At 45.5% G+C, this 20,247-nt stretch overlaps 1 protein-coding gene across 2 annotated transcripts in view; it reads left to right on the top strand.

The window, feature by feature from the left end:
• LOC143806106 (complement factor B-like) overlaps nt 1–20,247 on the top strand; it is an 80,006-nt gene that overhangs the window by 7,739 nt on the left and 52,020 nt on the right. For both annotated transcript variants that reach the window (XR_013221394.1, XM_077286063.1), the window contains exons 4-7: nt 3,057–3,230; nt 3,860–3,955; nt 7,544–7,677; nt 17,719–17,857. Coding sequence is in view for 1 of the 2 variants with exons in the window: in XM_077286063.1 (XP_077142178.1) it covers nt 3,057–3,230; nt 3,860–3,955; nt 7,544–7,677; nt 17,719–17,857 (543 nt within the window). In the remaining variant the exon portion in view is untranslated. The remainder of the gene's footprint in view (nt 1–3,056; nt 3,231–3,859; nt 3,956–7,543; nt 7,678–17,718; nt 17,858–20,247) is intronic.

Below are 20,247 nucleotides of genomic sequence, written 5' to 3'. Positions count from 1 at the left end.
AAACAATACAAGTCACGACTGGTACAGGAGGAGAGAGGACCCTGCCCGCGAGGTCTCACAATCTACAAGGGATGGGTGAGGATACAGTAGGTGAGGATAGAGCTGGTCCTGCATCAATTATTACGCTTTTTCCTTTTCTTGTAAAAGCTTCTCTTGATACCTTTTCTATTACACAAGGCCTGCAGATCTTCTCTGTGAAGCATCCAGCAGTGGTCTCCCATGTTCACGTTACATGTACCTAGATATCGTCGTTCCATCTCCTTGATAACCTGATGAAATCTTTCTCCTTGCTCTTTGCTAACAGCACCAGGGTTTTCAGGAAAGTAGTCCAAATGATGGGAATGTAAAAAATCTATCTTCAAATTCATCTGACAACCCAAGGCTTTGAAACGTTTCAGCAAAGTTTCTCCACGATGGACTTTAATTTTGGATCTTTGTTGTTACCTAGGAATTTCTTCACAACTTTAAAAGAATCCTAATCCCTTTTCTAAACCGCTTTCAGCTGTGCTTCGAATACGGTGGCCTTCTTGAGCTTTTGAATATCGTGACCCACAAAAATGCCTCCCTTTAGTTTTGCCTCTGAAAGTCCCTGAAACTTGCTACACAGGTACTTAAAAGAAAGATTTCTCCTTCTTTCGGTAGAGCTTTCACAAACTGCTTCGACAGTCCAAACTTAATGTGGGGTGGTGGCAGGAGAAATTAGAGGGATCAACTAAACTTTCCATAACTATGTTCTTGAGTTTAGGCTGCAAAGATGTTCTTGTCGCACCACCATGTTTTTGCTGTCCAAGGAGCAAAAAGAGAACTTTCAGGTCACCACATCCTTGATCCTCGTAGTTAAGTTTCCTGAGAATAATGTCTAAATTCTCATAGCTTTCTTTCAAGTGCACAGAATGCCCTACAAGCTCTCAAGCATATTTGCTGCCATTGTGCAGTAGCACAGCTTTCAGTCTTTTTTTGCAATGAATCAATAGAGAGTCTCACGTAGCTAACAGTGTACTCAATGTAAATTTTTTCCTTCAGCTAAGGAACATCACTGCAATACAGAAAAGCGCCGTCTTGAGAAAAGTATGGAAGGAGTTCATTTTCTTTGTTTCTGTACCATGAAAAACAGGTACTAGGAACTAGCAGGTTCTTTTACTTTAGTCTAGAGGGGAAAGGTTCTGCAGAATGTTTAGGAAGGTCCAAGTCCCTGACTAAATCATTTAATTCGAGCGTGAAAGTCTTCCTCAGAATCCTGCCTTCTTGTTATGAATCTTGTGAATCAGGTGTATCTTCAAGTTTCTCAAGAAGTGAAAGGACAGGTATTCCTAGACCATGATGCACAGGGCGAATCGTTGAAGGGAGGTTCGGGTATATCATTTCCTTCTTATTTTTAAGGTTGAATCCCTCCACATTGTACGTACAAAAGTAGCAGTCATCACTATGATTTTGCGGTTCCCTCCAAATCATAGGCATGCCAAAACAAAAGCTCTCTTTCTTCTCTTTAGACCACTGTGGTAGTTCTTCTACACAAACAGAACACAATACATATGGTTCTGGAGCCCACAACTTGTATTCATCACCTAGTTTTACACCAAAGTACACATAATACGCTTTTCTAAAGAAGTCCGTGATGATCCTTTGTGGTTTCAACACAGCAACTACTGTAGAAATATAGGAAAAGTTGTCGGATGAATTACGACACCCCCTTGTAGCCATTTTGATCACGTTGTTAGAAACAGAAGCTTAATCCCTAACAACCACTAAATACTGAAAGGAATCGTGGTACACACACCACCACACTCTTATGAACGCTGTCTAAAAGAAAATCTGCCTTGGCATCAAATAGCAACCAGTCACCACTTTCAGTTCTTATACTGCTGAGGTAAAATGAAAGCTGTGCTCTGATTGGTTGCTATCGGCACCACCACACTGTTAAGATTTGTCTTTACTACCCATAACAACCAATTACAGCCCAGCTTTCATTTCTTGTACTGGTGAGATAAAATGAAAGATATGCTATGATTGGATGCTATAGACACCACCACACTCTTTGGTAGCTGGGTTAAGAAAGTCTTCTCTGCCCACAGCAGTCAATCGCAGAACAGTGTCCATTCATTTCTAACCAATCTAATGACACCAAAATCATTCACCAAAAGTCCCGTAAAGGGGTCAAAGTATGGTGCAAGAAAAAGCCAATGGAGTCAGTGTTTGTGAAAAAGCTGTACATGATGGAATTTTTCGATATTTTTACTGAGTTCAGCAATCAAAAGTATATAACAATTTTGTCTTTGCAGACCTGTGTAATTATACAGTAAAAACAAGTAAAATATTCTAATAAATTATATAATAAAACAGGTATAATAATAAAATCATAATAATTGCAGGGGGCTTAATGGGTGAGTAATAATTCATTATTTGACATTATAGTGCTCCTACTCTTAAGCCACTGTTTTAATAACATGGACAACCCATGTAAACACAGGTATTAATAACAAATACATCTAGACTACGCCCTCCTCTTGGTCCCACTCTTCTCGGGCAATGAGTAAGAGTTATGGCAGCTCAGCTCTGGATTATTTCTTGCCTATGGAGTTGGAATACAGGTCCAGGCCTGGTAGACCCCGGCAGGAGAGTAATGTGATCCATCTGAATGCTTCTGTAAAGTCAGGAGGGCTGTCTGAGCATCAATGAGCACTATTTGCAAGGAAGGTATGGATTCAGATTGATTTTCTTTACCTATTTTGATATTTGTGCACAAAAATCATAAGTTTCCATAACAAAACTTAGATTGGGTGCATCACACAGGGTCAAAAAATAAAATTCTAGCAGCCTGCAGCCACCACTAGGGGGAGCCAACAGCAAGTATTGAACTCCTAGAGAAGTATGAATATCTGTATGTACTGTGCTGCCTCTAGTGGTGGCTGTAAGTAAATGCTAATGAAAGCAACAAAAGCACAAAACTATACTACTATACTATATTATCCTCTGCTGATTTCTCTCTTTGTAGTTCACTTGCAAGTTCTAATCCTATTCGACTCCCTTTTGTGTTCCACACATTTACCCACATACAGAGGGCGACTGTCCAAATCCAGGAATACCCATCGGAGCTACAAAAGTAGGCACTTCCTACAAGATTGAGCACAAAGTGACGTATAAATGCCATCAGAATCTTCGTATGTTCGGCTCTAAGGAGAGAGTGTGTATGGAGAACAAGCGTTGGTCCGGGGCAGAACCGTCCTGCCGATGTAAGATCATGTACTGTTTATGGAATAAGCTGGTCGACTTGTTGTGTAGTTTTCCATTATTCATCTTTTACTTTTCCTAATCCGTTTGTCTTATCCTACAATTACCCTGTCTGAATTTTTGGGCTAATATCATATACTTGTTTGAGATTAAGTTGAGCTAAAATAAACAAAAGTGTCTCCATGGTTACAGACTACAAACAAACCCTGTGTAGTCAGATCCTGCACTCCTGTGCTTATTTCCATCTTCTGCCTTTTCATTTACTTCCTATAGGGGGGCAGATAAAGTGGAGTAAGACATGATTTCAGGGTCAGACTACAGTTTGTTTGTAGTTTGTCACCATGGTGACGCATAAGGTCTACGTAGGCGCTCCATACACATAACTGTAGACTTTATTATTTTGGTTTGATGAATTTGGAGCAATAAAAATTGGCTGCAAAAGAGTCCATAACCTCCAAAAACTTTCAATGTAGAAAATTGCAAACACAAAAGGAGGGGAGAAATGAAATACAACTATGAGAAACTGTAGTTCTGTCTATGGAAAAGAACAAGGGTTTCTTTTATAATATCATAAAACCCCTTTAAGTAATAGATCCCGGCTATATGTGTAAGGTGTTTTTTTCTTCCACAGACTGGTATACATTTGATACCCCCGAGGAAGTGGCAGAAACTTTCTCTTCCTCCCTTTCTGAAACTATTGAATCATCAGACAAAGATAAAGAAGAAGGTAGGAGAACAGTACATGAACTCTACAATGGGGCAGATACCTATGCTATAGCGGGAGTTGGACTGGCAGTAAACAAGAAATGCTCAAATATTAGATATGGCAGTCAAGTAAGCAGAGCAAACAGGGCAGGGTCCAGGGTCCACGATTATTTGCCACTCGGGCTTCCTCTGAGGAGAGAGCTGATGTTTAGTTTGCACTGGGAAAATGTATCTTTCAGTAAATGAGTTCATGAAAGGAGTAGATGAGATTTGCTAAGAAGAGCCGGAGAAGAAGCGTAGATTAAAGGTTCTGTATTAAAGGGGTTGTCCTACCAGCAACATCTATAGGATAGGTGAGAGAAGAATTAGTGGGGTCAGTCCGATGTGACCACCATCGATCATGAGAAAGGAGGTTCAGCATCCGCCGTGTGAATGAATCAGTAGTGTGCATGCTCGTCCTCTGGTTCATTCATGGTGTGGTGGTCACGCATGCGCACTCCCATTTTTATAAATTCATAGAAGAGAATGGAATGGTGGTCATGCATGTCCATTAAGTTATGATAAATAGTATATAATGTCCTATAGATAGGTGATGATATCTTGTTATTTTTGGGTGATTACCCCTTCAAGGTGTATATTCCTACTTTTAAAGACTCATTTTCAAGGAGATGTAGTACTTTTTTCCTGCATGCCTTATGCAAGTAAGAAGAATCCCCTGATTCTTATTTGCGATCTGTAGATTAGCATCAATTATTACACCTCCCATGTAGGAGGATCCAGGAGATGGGACTGAGCTACTGAGCACGTGTGACCCCTGTCACCAGACACCTCAACAGGACGGTCTTAGAGCAATCTATAAGATCACCATGATCCGTGTGTAACACTATCATTGAGACTCAGGAACATTTTGTTAATAGATATTAATTAAATACATCATGACTGCCCACCCATTCTCTCCTTCCCACAAGAGAAAAGAAAACAACCAAAAAATACAAAAATTTAATTGCAAAAAATTCCCATAGAATTAACAAATTAAAGTCTTTTTTTCTCAAACTTTGTGATAAAAGAAAAGCTTCTTCCATTCCCTATATAAATAACATTCAAATAGCAATTATCTAGTAAACCGCAAGTAATAACAATTCTTAGAGAACCTTCAAGCGCTAGTTTTTTAGATAAGAAAGTTAGTCATATATAGTGCCTTGAAAAAGTATTCAAACCCCATGAACTTCTCAACATTTTTCACGATAGACCCACAAACTTAAACATATTTTATCGGGATTTTATGTGATACCAACACAAAGTTGCAAGTATTTGTGTTGTGTAAAGGAAATGATTTGAGGTTTCTAATTATTTTAAAAATATAAATCTGAAAATTGTGATGTGCATTTGTATTAAGCCCCTTGTAGTCTGAAACTTCTAAATAAAATTTTGAGTATCCAATTGAGCTCAGATGTCACATAATTAGTAAATTAAGTCCACCTGTGTGTAATTTCTTCTCAGTATAACTACAGCTGTTCTAGTAACATAGTTAGTAACATAGTTAGTAAGGCCGAAAAAATACATTTGTCCATCCAGTTCAGCCTACATTCCTATATTCCATTATAATAAATCCCCAGATCTACATCCTTCTACAGAACCTAATAATTGTATGATACAATATTGTTCTGCTCCAGGAAGACATCCAGGCCTCTCTTGAACCCCTCGACTGTTCGCCATCACCACCTCCTCAGGCAAGCAATTCCAGATTCTCACTGCCCTAACAGTAAAGAATCCTCTTCTATGTTGGTGGAAAAACCTTCTCTCCTCCAGACGCAAAGAATGCCCCCTTGTGCCCGTCACCTTCCTTGGTATAAACAGATCCTCAGCGAGATATTTGTATTGTCCCCTTATATACTTATACATGGTTATTAGATCGCCCCTCAGTCGTCTTTTTTCTAGCCTAAATAATCCTAATTTCGCTAATCTATCTGGGTATTGTAGTTCTCCCATCCCCTTTATTAACTTTGTTGCCCTCCTTTGTACTCTCTCTAGTTCCATTATATCCTTCCTGAGCACCGGTGCCCAAAACTGGACACAGTACTCCATGAAGGCCTGTGAAGGCCTCAGAGGTTTGAGAACATTAGGGATGAAACAGCATCATGAAGACAGAGGAACACACCAGACAGGTCAGGGATAGAGTTGAGAAAAATAACCCAAGCTCTGAACATCTCACAGATCACTGTTCAATCCATCATCTATAAATGGAAAACGTATGGCACAACTGCAAACCTACCAAGACATGGCCATCCACCTAAACTGACATCTCAAGCACGGAGAGCACTAATAAGAGAAACAGCCAAGAGGCCCATGGTCAGTATGGAGGTGCTGCAGAGATCCACAGCTCAGGTGGGAGAATCTGTCCACAGGACAACTATTGGCCGTGTACTCCACAAATCTGACCTTTATGGAAGAGTAGCAATAAGAAATTCATTGATGAAAGCAAACCATAAGAAGTCCTATTTGTAGTTCGCAAAAAGCCATATAGGGGAACACAGTTAGCATGTGGCAGAAGGTGCTCTGGTCAGATCAGACCAAAGTAGAACTTTTTGGTTTAAATGAAAAATTGTATCTGTGGTGGAAAACTAAAACTCCACATCACCCTGAAAACACCATCCCCACAGTCACACATGTTGGTGGCAGCATCCTGCTGTGGGGAGACTTTTCTTCAGCAGGGACAGAGAAGGGGGTTAGTGTTGATGGGAAGATGGATGAAGCTAAATATAGGACAATCCTGGATGAAAACCTGTTAGAGGCTGAAAAAGACTTGGTACTGGGGCACAGTCTCACCTTCCAGCAGGACAACTACATTAAACATCCTGCTGGAGCTACAATGGACGGTTTAGATCAAAGCATATTCATGTGTGTGACTGGCCCAAAGTTCAGACCTAAATCCCAGAGAATCTGTGACAAGACGTGAAAATTGCTGATCACAGATGTCTCCATTCAATCTCACTGAGTGACAGCGAGTGTGCAAAGAAGAAGGGGCAAAAATGTCACCTCTATATGTGGAAAGCTGGTAGAGACAGACCCCAACAGACTGCAGCAGTAATTGCAGAGAAAGGTGGTCCTACAAAATATTTACTCAAGGGGGAGGAATACAAATGCATGTCACAATTTTCAGATTTATATTTTTTAAATATTTTAAAAAAAAATCTATAATTTCCTTTACACGTCGCAAATACTTGCTACCTTCTGCTGCATTATTATCTTGTGAGCCAGCCCCCTCCACCTTTGTAAAGACCGTAAAAATTAGCCCTAAAGATAAAGGCCCTTATAGCTGGAACCCTATAGGGGATTCTAAATAATACAAATAAATAAAACACAAAATTCAAGGGGGAAGCGGGAATAAGATAAGAGCAAAAACTAGACAGTTTTGACCTGGTGACAGGTCTCTTAAGGTGATAGATTTGGGTCATACTGGTTTCTATTGGCACACTAGATGGGCGAGCCATTGAGGAGGTGCTCTACTGTAAGCATTTTACTTTCCGCAGATTAAAAGGGGCCCCCGAGGGCCACCGCTCATATTAGGACAGATATACAGATCCTGACACTTCTTTTATTTTTCGCATAGGGGAGGCTGTTCGTAAAATAGGAGTGAAAGAAGGAGGTCTCATGAACATCTTCATCATCATCGATGCCTCTAAAAGCGTCGGACCAAACAACTTTGAAATCGCAAAGGAAATCAGTGAAGTGTTCATAGAAAAGGTACGGAGAATATATGTAGACGGTCGCTACCCTCTTAGGCTACTTTATACAGGACCTGTGTGATAATGGCTCACCTTCTGCTGTCCTGCAATGTAACTATACCATATAGTGCCATACTAGTGTGCCGCCTTATGTTATACTATGTAATACTGCCATACAGTTATACAGTGCTACTACCACCATACACTGCAAATAATGCACCGTGCAGTAATTGTGCCGACAATGTATGTGCAGCGCCCCCACCTCCGCAGGGCCGAGGGGTACCCGGTACTGGGCCTCTGAGTCTCTGTTCTGGGGTTGTCACGGTGGCTAGGCCCGATCCGTGACCCTGCTGAGGGGCGCCCAAATAAAGGGATGACAGTTCGGTGTGTGGTGCAGGACGCAATCAATCACAAGGACACAGGGGTGCAGTCTCTTTACCTCTTTACTGAAGGTTTCAGGGTCCTCAGTCCAGAGCGCTGTTAACAGGGCTGCCTGAGACCGGCCGGTCCGAAGGCACATCAGGAGTTTCCTTAACAGGTGGGAATCAGTGTCTACCTTCTAGCGCCTGTGTGTTGTAGTCCTTCCCTGCTGAGCTCCCGGGATAGTCCTCACAACTGGTTCTGTCTGTCTCCGATAATCGTTCTCTCCGTCCCCCAGGTGATATGGTAGGACGCACCCGTATGACGGGGTAGGCCTGGAGTTCTTCCGGGACCCTAGAGTCACCCCTCTCCCACAACTGCCTCCGTTGTCTGCTTAGGTGATTTGGGTGAGACAGCCAACCTATAATTGGCTGTCCTGCCGTGGTTTGCAGTAATGCTTAGAGTCTCTTACTTGCTCGGCGTTCCGGCCACCGACTGCTTGCACCTCAGAAGGATGTTGCCTCGATCTTACAGCACGACTCCTTCTGGTCCTATTGCCTCTTTTCTGTATTCCCGTTGCTCACTGGTTTGTGCTGCTGTTAGGAGTCTGCCAGGATCCCATCCCTGACAGGTCCTCTCTCTAGCTCTCCCCAGTTAGTTCTCACTCTCTTCCTGTCCAACCCCCAGTTTTACCAGAGTGTGAGGAGTGGCCTACTAGATAGAACCACTCCCCCTGGTGGCCGGAGTGTGAAGTGTAGTGTGTGTTACCTGATCAGGTGAACTCCTTTAGTGCAATCAGACGTAACATCACTCCCCTTAGTGGCAGAGCGACGTTACTGCAACGACCAGGACTCTGGGGCGCTGCACTCCCCCCCGGTTAAATCCAGTACTCCCGGACTGGAAAAAAAACAAGAACAACAATACATGTTAACAGGAAACACACAACAATTTGGAATATCATAAACAGTCAAATTTAACAGTGCTTCCCTTTATGGGAGGTGAGGACTCTTGAACGTTGCAAAGGTTAGGTCATGCACAGTTTATGACTCTCAGTTCAGTGGTTGAAACAGCGGGGACCCCGGGTAAACAAAGGGGTCCCCATTTAGAAGTTTTTGGAGCAATTCACTGTCCATTACTCCGTTGTCCATTTTTTATTTTTTTTTCAAACCTGTAACAGAAGATATATACACAAACATTTTCAACTAAATAACAGCCCTCCTTAATACTTCTAAGTTTTGTAGCGGAGGGGACTTTGATTCTGAGTGCTGCGTGTGGACCTTCGCAGCACAGGGGTTGCTACCGGCCTAACAGGGCCCACTATACTTGCTACCCCCGGTGTAGTGTACTGCCTGCTAGCTAGACTTCTAGTGAATCTGGGTAGCACTGGCAGGCTGAAGCTCTCAGGGCTGCGGCTGCCAGCAACAGTGGGTACGGCAGGCTCGCCGATAGCAGAGGGAGGATTTGCCGGTTCAACGGTCGGCACGGTATCTTCAGATAGGGCTTGTTGAGGTTGCGGGGCGGGATGATCTGGTACCACCATTGTTTCTGGTGGGTCCGGCTGGTGGAATGTTAGAACAGGGACCACGATGGCCTGGTTTATCTGAGTCCAGGACTGGGGAAAGTCTCCAAGGACGGTGTGGATCATCTTCTCCTTTTCCACAGGCGGGGAGACTCCTGGGACCGGGTCCCTCTCTCTCAACTATCGGGGCAGACCTTAAGGTGATCCCTGGATATCGCTGTCGAGGTCTCCCCTCCGTCCTTGCTGATGAGACAGACCTTCGTGTTGTCGAAATCGGATGGCAGGATGGTATACGGTTCCGCTTCCCATTGGTCATCGAGCTTGTGTAGTCTCCTCTTTCGTTTGAGTACTTGCTCACCAGGTGCCAGGGGAAACGCGGGAGCGTGCTGGTTATAGTCCCTTTCTTGTTTCTGCCTAGCCTTGGCGAGACTTCTTTCCACACACTCCTGTACTCTGCGGTACCTTCGCTGCCTTTCTGCGTCCCAATCTGCATCCGGCGAGGTATCTTCGGGGACTAGGACCCCCATGTCCAGATCAACGGGTAACTGGCTAGACCTTCCTCGCATCAGGTACGCTGGAGTACAGTTGGTAGAATTTACTGGGATGTGATTGTACATATCCACCAAGTCAGGCAGCTTTGTCGGCCACAGGTTCCGTTCCTCTACGGGCAAGTCTTCAATAAGTCGATCACCACTTGGTTCATCTTTTCGCACATCCCATTGGTTTGAGGATGGTACGGGGTAGTTCTAATCTTCTTACACCCGTACAGTTGGCAGAACTCTTGGAACACTTCTGCTTCGAATGCCGGTCCCTGATCGGTCAGCACCTTCTCCGGGTAGCCGTGGGGCCTACAAAAGTACTGCTGGAAGGCCTTGGCGGCAGTCCTGGCCGTTAGATCCTTGACAGGTACAACCACCAAAAATCTGGAGTAGTGGTCTACAATGGTAAGAGCGTAGGTATAGCCTGACTGGCTAGGTGTCAGCTTCACATGATCCAGCGCGACCAGTTCGAGCGGCCGTTTGGTGATGATAGGCCGCAGGGGAGCCCGTTGGCTGCCACGGTCCTTCCTGCGTAGGCTACATGGACCGCACTCCCGACACCACTTCTCAATGGCTCTCTTCATGCCAACCCAATAGAACCTCCCTCGGAGTAGCTTCTCTAGCTTCCTCCATCCGAAGTGTCCGGCTCCATCGAGGTAGGCTCCCAGAACCATGGGCGCATCTCGCCTTGGCACCACTATCTGCCACACCAATTCATGAGTGCGTGCGTCGATGCTCCTCTTGCACAGCTTGCCATCATGGATAAACAGTTTGCTTCTCCCCTTCCACAACTGTTGGGTTTCCTGTGGATCATCTGGGCCGGGATGCAACCCTACCTGCGTCAAGAGCTCTTTCACCCGACGGACCGCGGGGTCACCATCCTGGGTTTCCACCCATCCGTGATGGGGCAGGGGATTCAGCGTGGCATCCGGTTGGTTCTTGTGCCTGTTCTTCACATGATGAGAGTTCTGAGTGGCTTTGGCGATGGAATGCAGGCAGCTCCACCTCTTCAAGGGCCTCCGGGTCTTCTCCCATTTCTGGCAAATTGGGCATTCGGGACAAGGCATCGGCATTGGCATTCTTGTGTCCTGCCCGGTACTTGATGGTGAAATCCTAGTTGGACAGCCGGGCCATCCACCGCTGCTCCAAGGCCCCGAGTTTGGCGGTATCTAGATGCGTTAGCGGATTGTTATCCGTGAAGACGGTGAATTTCGCGGAGGCCAGGTAGTGTTTGAACCTCTCTGTCACTGCCCAGACGATGGCAAGGAATTCCAGCTTAAAGGAGCTGTAATTGTCAGGATTCCTTTCCGTGGGACGAAGTTTCCTGCTGGTGTAAGCGATTACCCTCTCTTTGCCTTTCTGGACCTGGGACAGCACGGCTCCCAGTCCTACATTGCTGGCATCCGTGTACAGCACGAACGGTTGATCGTATTCGAGGTAGGCCAGTACCTCTTCTCCCGTCAGTGCCGACTTTAAGCAAGTGAAGGATTCCTCTAGCTCCTTGTTCCAATCAAACGGGGTGTTCCTCCCCTTGGTCTTCTTTGTTTGGCCTCCAACAGGTTTTGCATGGGCGCAGCCTTCTTGGTGAAGTCCTTGATGAACCTCCGGTAATAGCCTACCAGCCCGAGGAACTGCCGGACTTCGTGAAGGTTGCTGGGCTTTGGCCAGTCCTGGATCACCGTGATCTTGTCGGGGTCTGGGGCCACTCCCTCGGCGCTCACCACATGGCCCAGGTACTGCACTTTTGGTTTCAGCAGATGGCATTTGGACGGTTTCACCTTTAAGCCAAAGCTGGACAGGGCTTCAAACACCTCAGCCAGGTGCTTCAGATGGTCTTCGTAGGTCTTAGAGAAGACGATGACATCATCCAAATACAGCAGTACGGTTTCAAAGTTCTTGTGCCCCAGGCAGCACTCCATCATCCTATGGAACATCCCTGGAGCATTGCACAATCCGAAGGGCATGTAGTTGAATTCGCAGAGACCCATTGGTGTCGTGAAGGCCGTCTTCTCTTTGTCCGCCTCCACCACAGGAACCTGCCAGTACCCACTGGTGAGATCTAAGGTAGAGAAGTAGTTAGCAGATTTTAAGGCAGCCAGAGACTCCTCTATCCTGGGCAGTGGGTATGCGTCCTTATGTGTAATGCGGTTCAACTGCCTGTAATCAACACACATCCTCATTGTACCATCTTTCTTTTTAACAAGGACTAAGGGAGCTGCCCAGGGGCTACAGCTGTCTCTCACCACCCCAGCCTCCTTCATTTCCCGCAACATGTCCTTGGCACACTGGTAATGAGCTGGGGGTACAGGGCGATATCTCTCTTTTATGGGTCGGTGATCTCCCGTGGGGATATGATGTTGGATCCCTTTCACCTGCCCAAAATCTGAAGGGTGTTTGCTGAATACCTGCTCGTACTAGTGAACCACCCTGTAAGCCCCCTGTTTTTGATGGGATGGGGTAGAGTCAGTGCCCACATGCAATTCCCGCCACCAGTCTTTCGAGTGCTCTGCAGAACCGTTGTCCTCCGCCACGTTTGACGGGACCAAGGGTTCAGGTGTCTGTATCACGCTATTATTGACAGTGAACAGTTTGGCGAGCGTGGTATACTTGGTGAGGTGAACCTCTTCCTCCCCACAATTGAGGACACGTACGGGCACCCTCCCCTGGCAGACATCAACCACCCCCCGGGCGGTCAGAACAGTAGGCCTATTGTCTGAATATACGGGTTCCACTAAGGCCTGGTAGTCCTTACCCCTGAGGCCTATGGCTGCCCGACACCATATTAACAACTCACTCCTAGGGGGTATCGCGATGGGGTTTGAATCACTCACAGTGACACGGCCAATCTCACCACCAGTCAGCTCTACCTGCTGTCTCTGCATCAGAGCTCTGATTTCTTTTTGCAGGGCGCGTTGTTCACTGTGACCAGCGGTTTCTGCTACCTGTTGCAACAAAACAATGACTTCTGCAAGACAATTTTCTATAACATTAGTACCCATAGTCATCAGGGGATTACATTCTCGGCGGTCAATATCAACAATCACAATCCCTTGGGCTTTCAATTCCACCCGCCCCACCTTGATGGTGGCCTCTTTATACCCCACCTGTGGCAACGGCTGACCATTACTGGCTATTATGGTGAAATCGTCATCAGGGCCACGAGTAATGTCGGTGTCCTCCCAATACCGTTTATAGAGCACGTAAGGCATAGTCGTCACCTGAGAACCGGTGTCCAGCAAAGCGTTCAGGGGGATACCGTCAACCACTACAGGAAGAACTGGTCGCCCTCCAACGTATTTGGCTCTCCAATGCTGCGGGCCTGACCGTCCTACTCCTGGGGGTTGGCCCTTTGCCCCAGGGGTTGCTCGTTTAAAGGACAGTACCTGGCAAGGTGGCCCACCTGATGGCAGCGGCGGCAAATGGGTCGTCCGTCCTGATGGAAGCGATTGTCGTTCCGGCCTCGGGTCGGCGGAGTCCTCCTCTGTCGCATCCAAGGGACATCCTCTGGTCTGGAGGCCAGCTGGATCTTCTCCTTGGGGGCCTCCTGTAGGGACTGTACCGTCCGGGCCAGGGCAGCAACGCTCTTGGTCAGCTCCTGCATTTGGAGGCGAAGTCCTGCGGGGGAGTCGTCCTCTAGGCTCTGGGCGTCGGCCTCGGCGGCAACTGGGGCATCTGACGCCACCTCCTGGTGGTATGTGAGAGCGGGGCGCCTGGGTGGTATTGCGCGGCTGGGCTGTCGCTCCTGCAATGCCTGGATAGCTTTATCTTTGAATTGCGCAAAAGTCAAGTCTGGATTCTGCATAGCCAGGAAGTGTAATTGGCTCCTTTGGTGATTGCACAGGAGCCCCTCAATGAACCGCTCTTTCAGAAGTTTATCCTCATCTTGCATACTGCCGGGGTCACTCTGCTTAATGGCCCGCAGCGCCTCCTGGAGATTAAGGGCATAGTTTGTAACCTATCCTGCGGTCTCTGTTTGCATCCATAGAAAGTCAGTTTAATTTCTGTAGCAGTACGGGTATCGAAGGTGGCTTTAAGCTTGGTAAAAATCTGCTGTGCCGTTCCCTTATCCGCGGCGGGCCAGGACTTCACTTCTCTCAGAGCCGCCCCAAAGAGTTGGCCGATTATCATATGGACCTTCTGAGGCTCTGTCAGGGGATAGAACTCGAGCAGGCTGCAGATCCCTTCCTTAAAGTCAGTGAATGTATGCGACTCCCCAGAGTATCATGGGAGCCAGGCCGCTCCGGGCAGGTACGGCATAGAGAAGGGCATTATAGCTTTTGTGTTAGCGGCAGTGTCCGACTGGCTGAGGGGGGCAGCGGGTTCTGCGGCAACCGGTGGTTGTACTAGGGCCACGGCGTCGCCCGCTGCGGGGCCCGGAGGTGCCCCTGCGTCCCCGGCTGCGGCCTCTTCCTCCGCTCCTCCCGACTCTGACATGGCTGGCCCCTCCTCCACTAACCTGCTAGAGGTCGGAGTTCCTCTTCCGGGATTGGCACGTTACCGCGCTTTCTCGTTCCGCGCTTCTTTTGGCCGGTTCTGCCCACGAAGCTAAGGCTCCTCCCTCCGTGCATGGCAATGCGAATCGTGGCGGGAACTCTTGGCGGCAATTGGCAACACACAGTTCTTGCAATAAAGCACAGTCCAAGCACAGTAAATCACAGTTCCAAGGCACACATGACCTGATTCTTCAGGCTTAAGTAGATCCTGTTCGTGACGCCAAGTTTTTGCAGCGCCCCCACCTCCGCAGGGCCGAGGGGTACCCGGTACCAGGCCTCTGAGTCTCTGTTCTGGGGTTGTCACGGTGGCTAGGCCCGATCCGTGACCCTGCTGAGGGGCGCCCAAATAAAGGGATGACAGTTCGGTGTGTGGTGCAGGACGCAATCAATCACAAGGACACAGGGGTGCAGTCTCTTTACCTCTTTACTGAAGGTTTCAGGGTCCTCAGTCCAGAGCGCTGTTAACAGGGCTGCCTGAGACCGGCCGGTCCGAAGGCACATCAGGAGTTTCCTTAACAGGTGGGAATCAGTGTCTACCTTCTAGCGCCTGTGTGTTGTAGTCCTTCCCTGCTGAGCTCCCGGGATAGTCCTCACAACTGGTTCTGTCTGTCTCCGATAATCGTTCTCTCCGTCCCCCAGGTGATATGGTAGGACGCACCCGTATGACGGGGTAGGCCTGGAGTTCTTCCGGGACCCTAGAGTCGCCCCTCTCCCACAACTGCCTCCGTTGTCTGCTTAGGTGATTTGGGTGAGACAGCCAACCTATAATTGGCTGTCCTGCCGTGGTTTGCAGTAATGCTTAGAGTCTCTTACTTGCTCGGCGTTCCGGCCACCGACTGCTTGCACCTCAGAAGGATGTTGCCTCCATCTTACAGCACGACTCCTTCTGGTCCTATTGCCTCTTTTCTGTATTCCCGTTGCTCACTGGTTTGTGCTGCTGTTAGGAGTCTGCCAGGATCCCATCCCTGACAGGTCCTCTCTCTAGCTCTCCCCAGTTAGTTCTCACTCTCTTCCTGTCCAACCCCCAGTTTTACCAGAGTGTGAGGAGTGGCCTACTAGATAGAACCACTCCCCCTGGTGGCCGGAGTGTGAAGTGTAGTGTGTGTTACCTGATCAGGTGAACTCCTTTAGTGCAATCAGACGTAACATCACTCCCCTTAGTGGCAGAGCGACGTTACTGCAACGACCAGGACTCTGGGGCGCTGCATATATGTACCGTGACACATCCTAAAGGAGTTTGTACCAAGTACTAGAGAGGATAGGGCATAACTTATTGACAGCAGAGGGTACCACCAATCACAAAAACAGGGCTTTCCCGAGTCTCGTCTGAATGAAGCAGAGGTTAAGCATGATCACCTCCACTCAATTCATTCTTTATAGTATTATTGCATGAGTCCAGCGCTATCAATAGGGGATAACATCTATTTGGCACAACCCCCGACTACACAATATAAAATTGATTTTTGGTTGGTTGTTGTAATCCTTAGGTGCTAGCATATCACTGGCGCCACTACAGCACCTGATGTGCTTGTGTTGGATGTTTTTCTTTGTAAAAAAAAGTCTTTCATCTTTCAATCCTACCCCACGGGCCAAGACATACTGTATGAAGAATATGGGAGATTAGTATCACGTGAAATACACCACCAGGACTCGCTAGAAATTCATGCAGCTTCTTTAATGTTGCTGTAGCCCTCTTGGCAGCCTACCGAACCAATTTTCTTCTCGCATTTTCATCAATTTTTGAGGGACGTCTAATTCTAGGTAAAGTCACTCTTGGTGCCAGATTTAAGCCACTTCTTCATGACAGTTTTCAGTGTCCCATTGTATATCTAATGCCTTGGAAACATTTTTGTAACCTTTTCCTGAATAATAACTTACAACAGTGAGATCCCTTTGCCGTGTTGTCAGCTGTTTACAGCTTCTGCTGTACAACCAGAACTTGCCAGAAATTCATGCAGCTTCTTTAATGTTGCTCTAGCCCTCTTGGCAACATACCGAAACCAATTTTCTTCTCTGATTTTCATCAATTTTTGAGGGACGTCTAGTTCAATGTAAAGTCACTCTTGGTGCAAAATTTAAGCCACTTCTTCATGACAGTTTTCAGTGTCCCATTATACAGCTCTGGCAAAAATTAAGAGACCACCACATCAAAACCCTGTCATGGACAGCCCAATCTCCAGACCTGAGCCCCATTCAAAACCTCTGGAATGTAATCAAGAGGATGATGGATAGTCACAAGCCATCAAACAAAGAACAGCTTAAATGTTTGCGCCAGAAGCAGTGTGAAAGACTGGTGGAAAGCATGCCAAGACGCATGAAAGCTGTGACTAAAAATCATGGTTATTCCACAAAATATTGATTTCTGAACTCTTCCTGAGTTAAAACATTAGTATTGTTGTTTCTAAATGATTATGAACTTGTTTTCTTTGCATTATTTGAGGTCTGAAATCCCTGTTTTTTTAATTTTGACCATTTTTCTTTGTCAGAAAAAAATACAAAATTTATTGCTTGGAAATTCGGAGACATGTTCTCATCAGTTTTTTTAGAATAAATAAACAAATTACATTTTACTCAAAAATATACCTATAAAGAGAAAAAACAGACAAACTGAACATTTTGCAGTGGTCTCTTGATTTTTGCCAGAGCTGTACAGCATATCTAATGCCTTGGAAACATTTTTGTAACCTTTTCCTGGATAATAACTTACAACAGTGAGATCCCTTTGCTGTGTTGTCAGCTGTTTATGGCTTCTGCTGTAAAATGCAACTAAGAAAATACTAAGAAAATTCTCCCAGAACAGCTAAAGTTTGTATGAGGTTAATCAGAATCTTTGTAAATGATTGTGGCCGTGTACTGACTACTATGTAACATGAATTTACATGTGATTGGATTCTGAACACAACCACATCCCATAGGATGGTGTTTACACTTATACACCCACCATATTTTAGTTTTGTTATTTTTATCTCTCTCCTCAAAATGATTTCAGTTTGTTTCTCATTGGATTTGTACAAATTATGGGCGACATTAAAGGTGGAAAACGTTCTGAAATTATTCTTCTCAGTATGATTTTTTTTTTACGTGACCTGGCATTTTAACAGGGGTGTATAGACTTTTTATATTGATTCACATATCAATATCTGTTACAGATATCCAGCTTTGACTTTACCCCTCGCTATGCTGTCATCTCGTACGCATCATTTGCAAAACCCATTATGCTACTGTCTGATGATGACAGTGTGGACGCGGACGCAGTCATCGAGAGGATTAAAGAATTTAAGTACACAGGTAATGGAGCTCACGTCATCTTCCCAATAACTTAATTAATTATATAAAAAAGCACAAAAGCTAGCACACTATTGAATAATAATTGAAGAGATTATAATTTAGAGGACCCATGTCCATACAAGCCATTACATAAGGGCTCATTCATACAAGAGGAAAATAAATGTCACAAGCCCCCTACATATAATAAACTAGCACCCTTTAGTGTCTTTCATGTGACACTAAAAGTTGTTTAGCCCCCTTTATTTAACCTATTAAATAAATGAATAAATAATTTTAAAAACTTGACATGGGTTCCCCACTAATTTTGATAACCAGCCAAGGTAAAGCAGACAGCTGCGGATTTATGTTATCAGGCTGGGGAGGTCCATGGTTATTTGTCCCTTCCCAGCATAAAAATACTAGCCTGCAGCTGCTACAGAATTGGCACATCACATGAGATACGCCAATTCTGGTGCTTTGCCTGACTCTTCCCAATTGCCCTGGTATGATGGCACTCGGAGTAATGATAGTTGAGGTTGATGACAGCTGTGATTTGTCAAAAATCAGAACTGCTATCAACCTCTGGGTTTAGTAATGGAGAGGTGTCTATTAGACCCCCCATCACTAAGACACACACAACAGGTCCCCATTGTCCAGGGAATCCGCCGTAGTCCACCGAATCCGCCATAGTTCACCAACGGATACCTAAAAGGTAGAAAATAAACAATACTCTCTCCTTTGTTCACCAATTTATTCCCAACATAGTCTAGGGTTCCTTGAATCTGGTGTCGGGACTGTGAATAGCAGTATAGTTACTGACGCCACTGCTGTTCAGAGCTGCCGAGTCACACTGCCCTCTATGAGACTCTGCGACTCTGATGAGTGGTGTAGTTACTGACATTACTGCTGCTCAGAGATGCTGGGTCACTTGGGAGCCGGCAACTCTAATTAGCGGTGACGTCAGCCCCTGTGAATAGCAATATAATTCCTGCTATTTGCAGTCGACGACACCGAATTCAAGGAATACTGGACTACATCGGATCTGCATGGCAACTTTTTTGGGAATAAACTGGTGAATGAGGGAGAGTGCATTGTTTATTTCTCTCGCTTTTTATGTCTTTCGGGTATTTGTGGACTACAGCAAGTTCGGTGGACTAAGACCAATTCCCTTGACAACAGCGGACCTGCATTGTTTTTTTTATTTGTTTTTTTAAATAAATTGGTCAACCAGGGATTGTGTGGGGAGTATTTAAATACTGGGTTATTAATGGGGGTATCTGATAGACACCTCTCCATTACTAACCCCGAAGGTTGATGGCAGCTATGATTTTCGAGAAATCACAGCTGTCATCAACCCCAACTATCATTACCCCGATTGCCATCACCCCAGGGCAATCCAGAAGAGCCAGGCAAAGCACCAGAATTGGCGCATCTAATGTAACCCGTCAATTCTGGGGTGGCTCAGAATTGTATTTTTAGGCTGGGAAGGGCCCAATAACCATAGACCTTCCCAGCCTTATAATAATAATATTGGCTGGTTATCAAAAAATAGGGGGGACCCCTCGTATTTTTAAATGTATTTATTTATGTATTTAATATATTAAGTAAGGCGAAACACTGTATATCTATATATAAGAATGCTTTATTAGTTTGTAAACTAGCTTTAAATTGCATAGAGAATTACAGTATGTAAAAGATGATGTTAAAAACGAACTGCATGTAGAACAGATGCTAGGTGAGAAAGATCGCATTGCACTCTCATGACACTTTTCCTACTTTTCTGTTTCAACTTCAGACGGATTTTTTATACAAAGAAAAGACAAAAAAATTGAGCTTGGTTTAAGTTGGTATACTTACAGCACATTATCGCATATTCACTTTGGCCATAAAGCATAAAGAACCTACAAGAAGCAAAATAAGCATAAACCCTGCTGTAACTAAATAAGTAAAAAGCAAAAGTGCATCTAAATAACACAGGGTTCCTAGTAATAGGGTTTTTGATCAAAAATAGCATAAAAGCCATCCCACCGTCGACAAGGTGCCCCTGATCGGGACGGTCCTACGGCGTCTAATATTAAAAACCTTATGGTTTTCTATGCTTTATGGCCAATGTGAACATGTGCTGCATGTATTCCAACTTAAACCAAGCTCAATTTTTGTGTTTTTTCTTTGTATTTTTGCTTTCTGTGCAAGCCGGGGTGTGGCCTCCCTCCCTTGAGATGGAAACTACATTTAAGAACTTCTCTAGACTGGTGTCCACAAGTCAGGACTCGGTCCTTTTGTCAGCCCTTATTCACACATTGAGGTCAACTCTGACACATGGTAAGGTTTTTAATATTAGATAGCGTAGGACCATCCTGATCAGGGTTACCTTGTCGATGGTGGGATGGCTTTTATGCTATTTTTTTTAT

Source organism: Ranitomeya variabilis, chromosome 2 (assembly GCF_051348905.1).
Source record: "Ranitomeya variabilis isolate aRanVar5 chromosome 2, aRanVar5.hap1, whole genome shotgun sequence".
Lineage (NCBI taxonomy): Eukaryota > Metazoa > Chordata > Amphibia > Anura > Dendrobatidae > Ranitomeya > Ranitomeya variabilis.
Note: the sequence above shows the minus strand (reverse complement) of the source record. Positions and strands in the feature narration are given on the sequence as shown.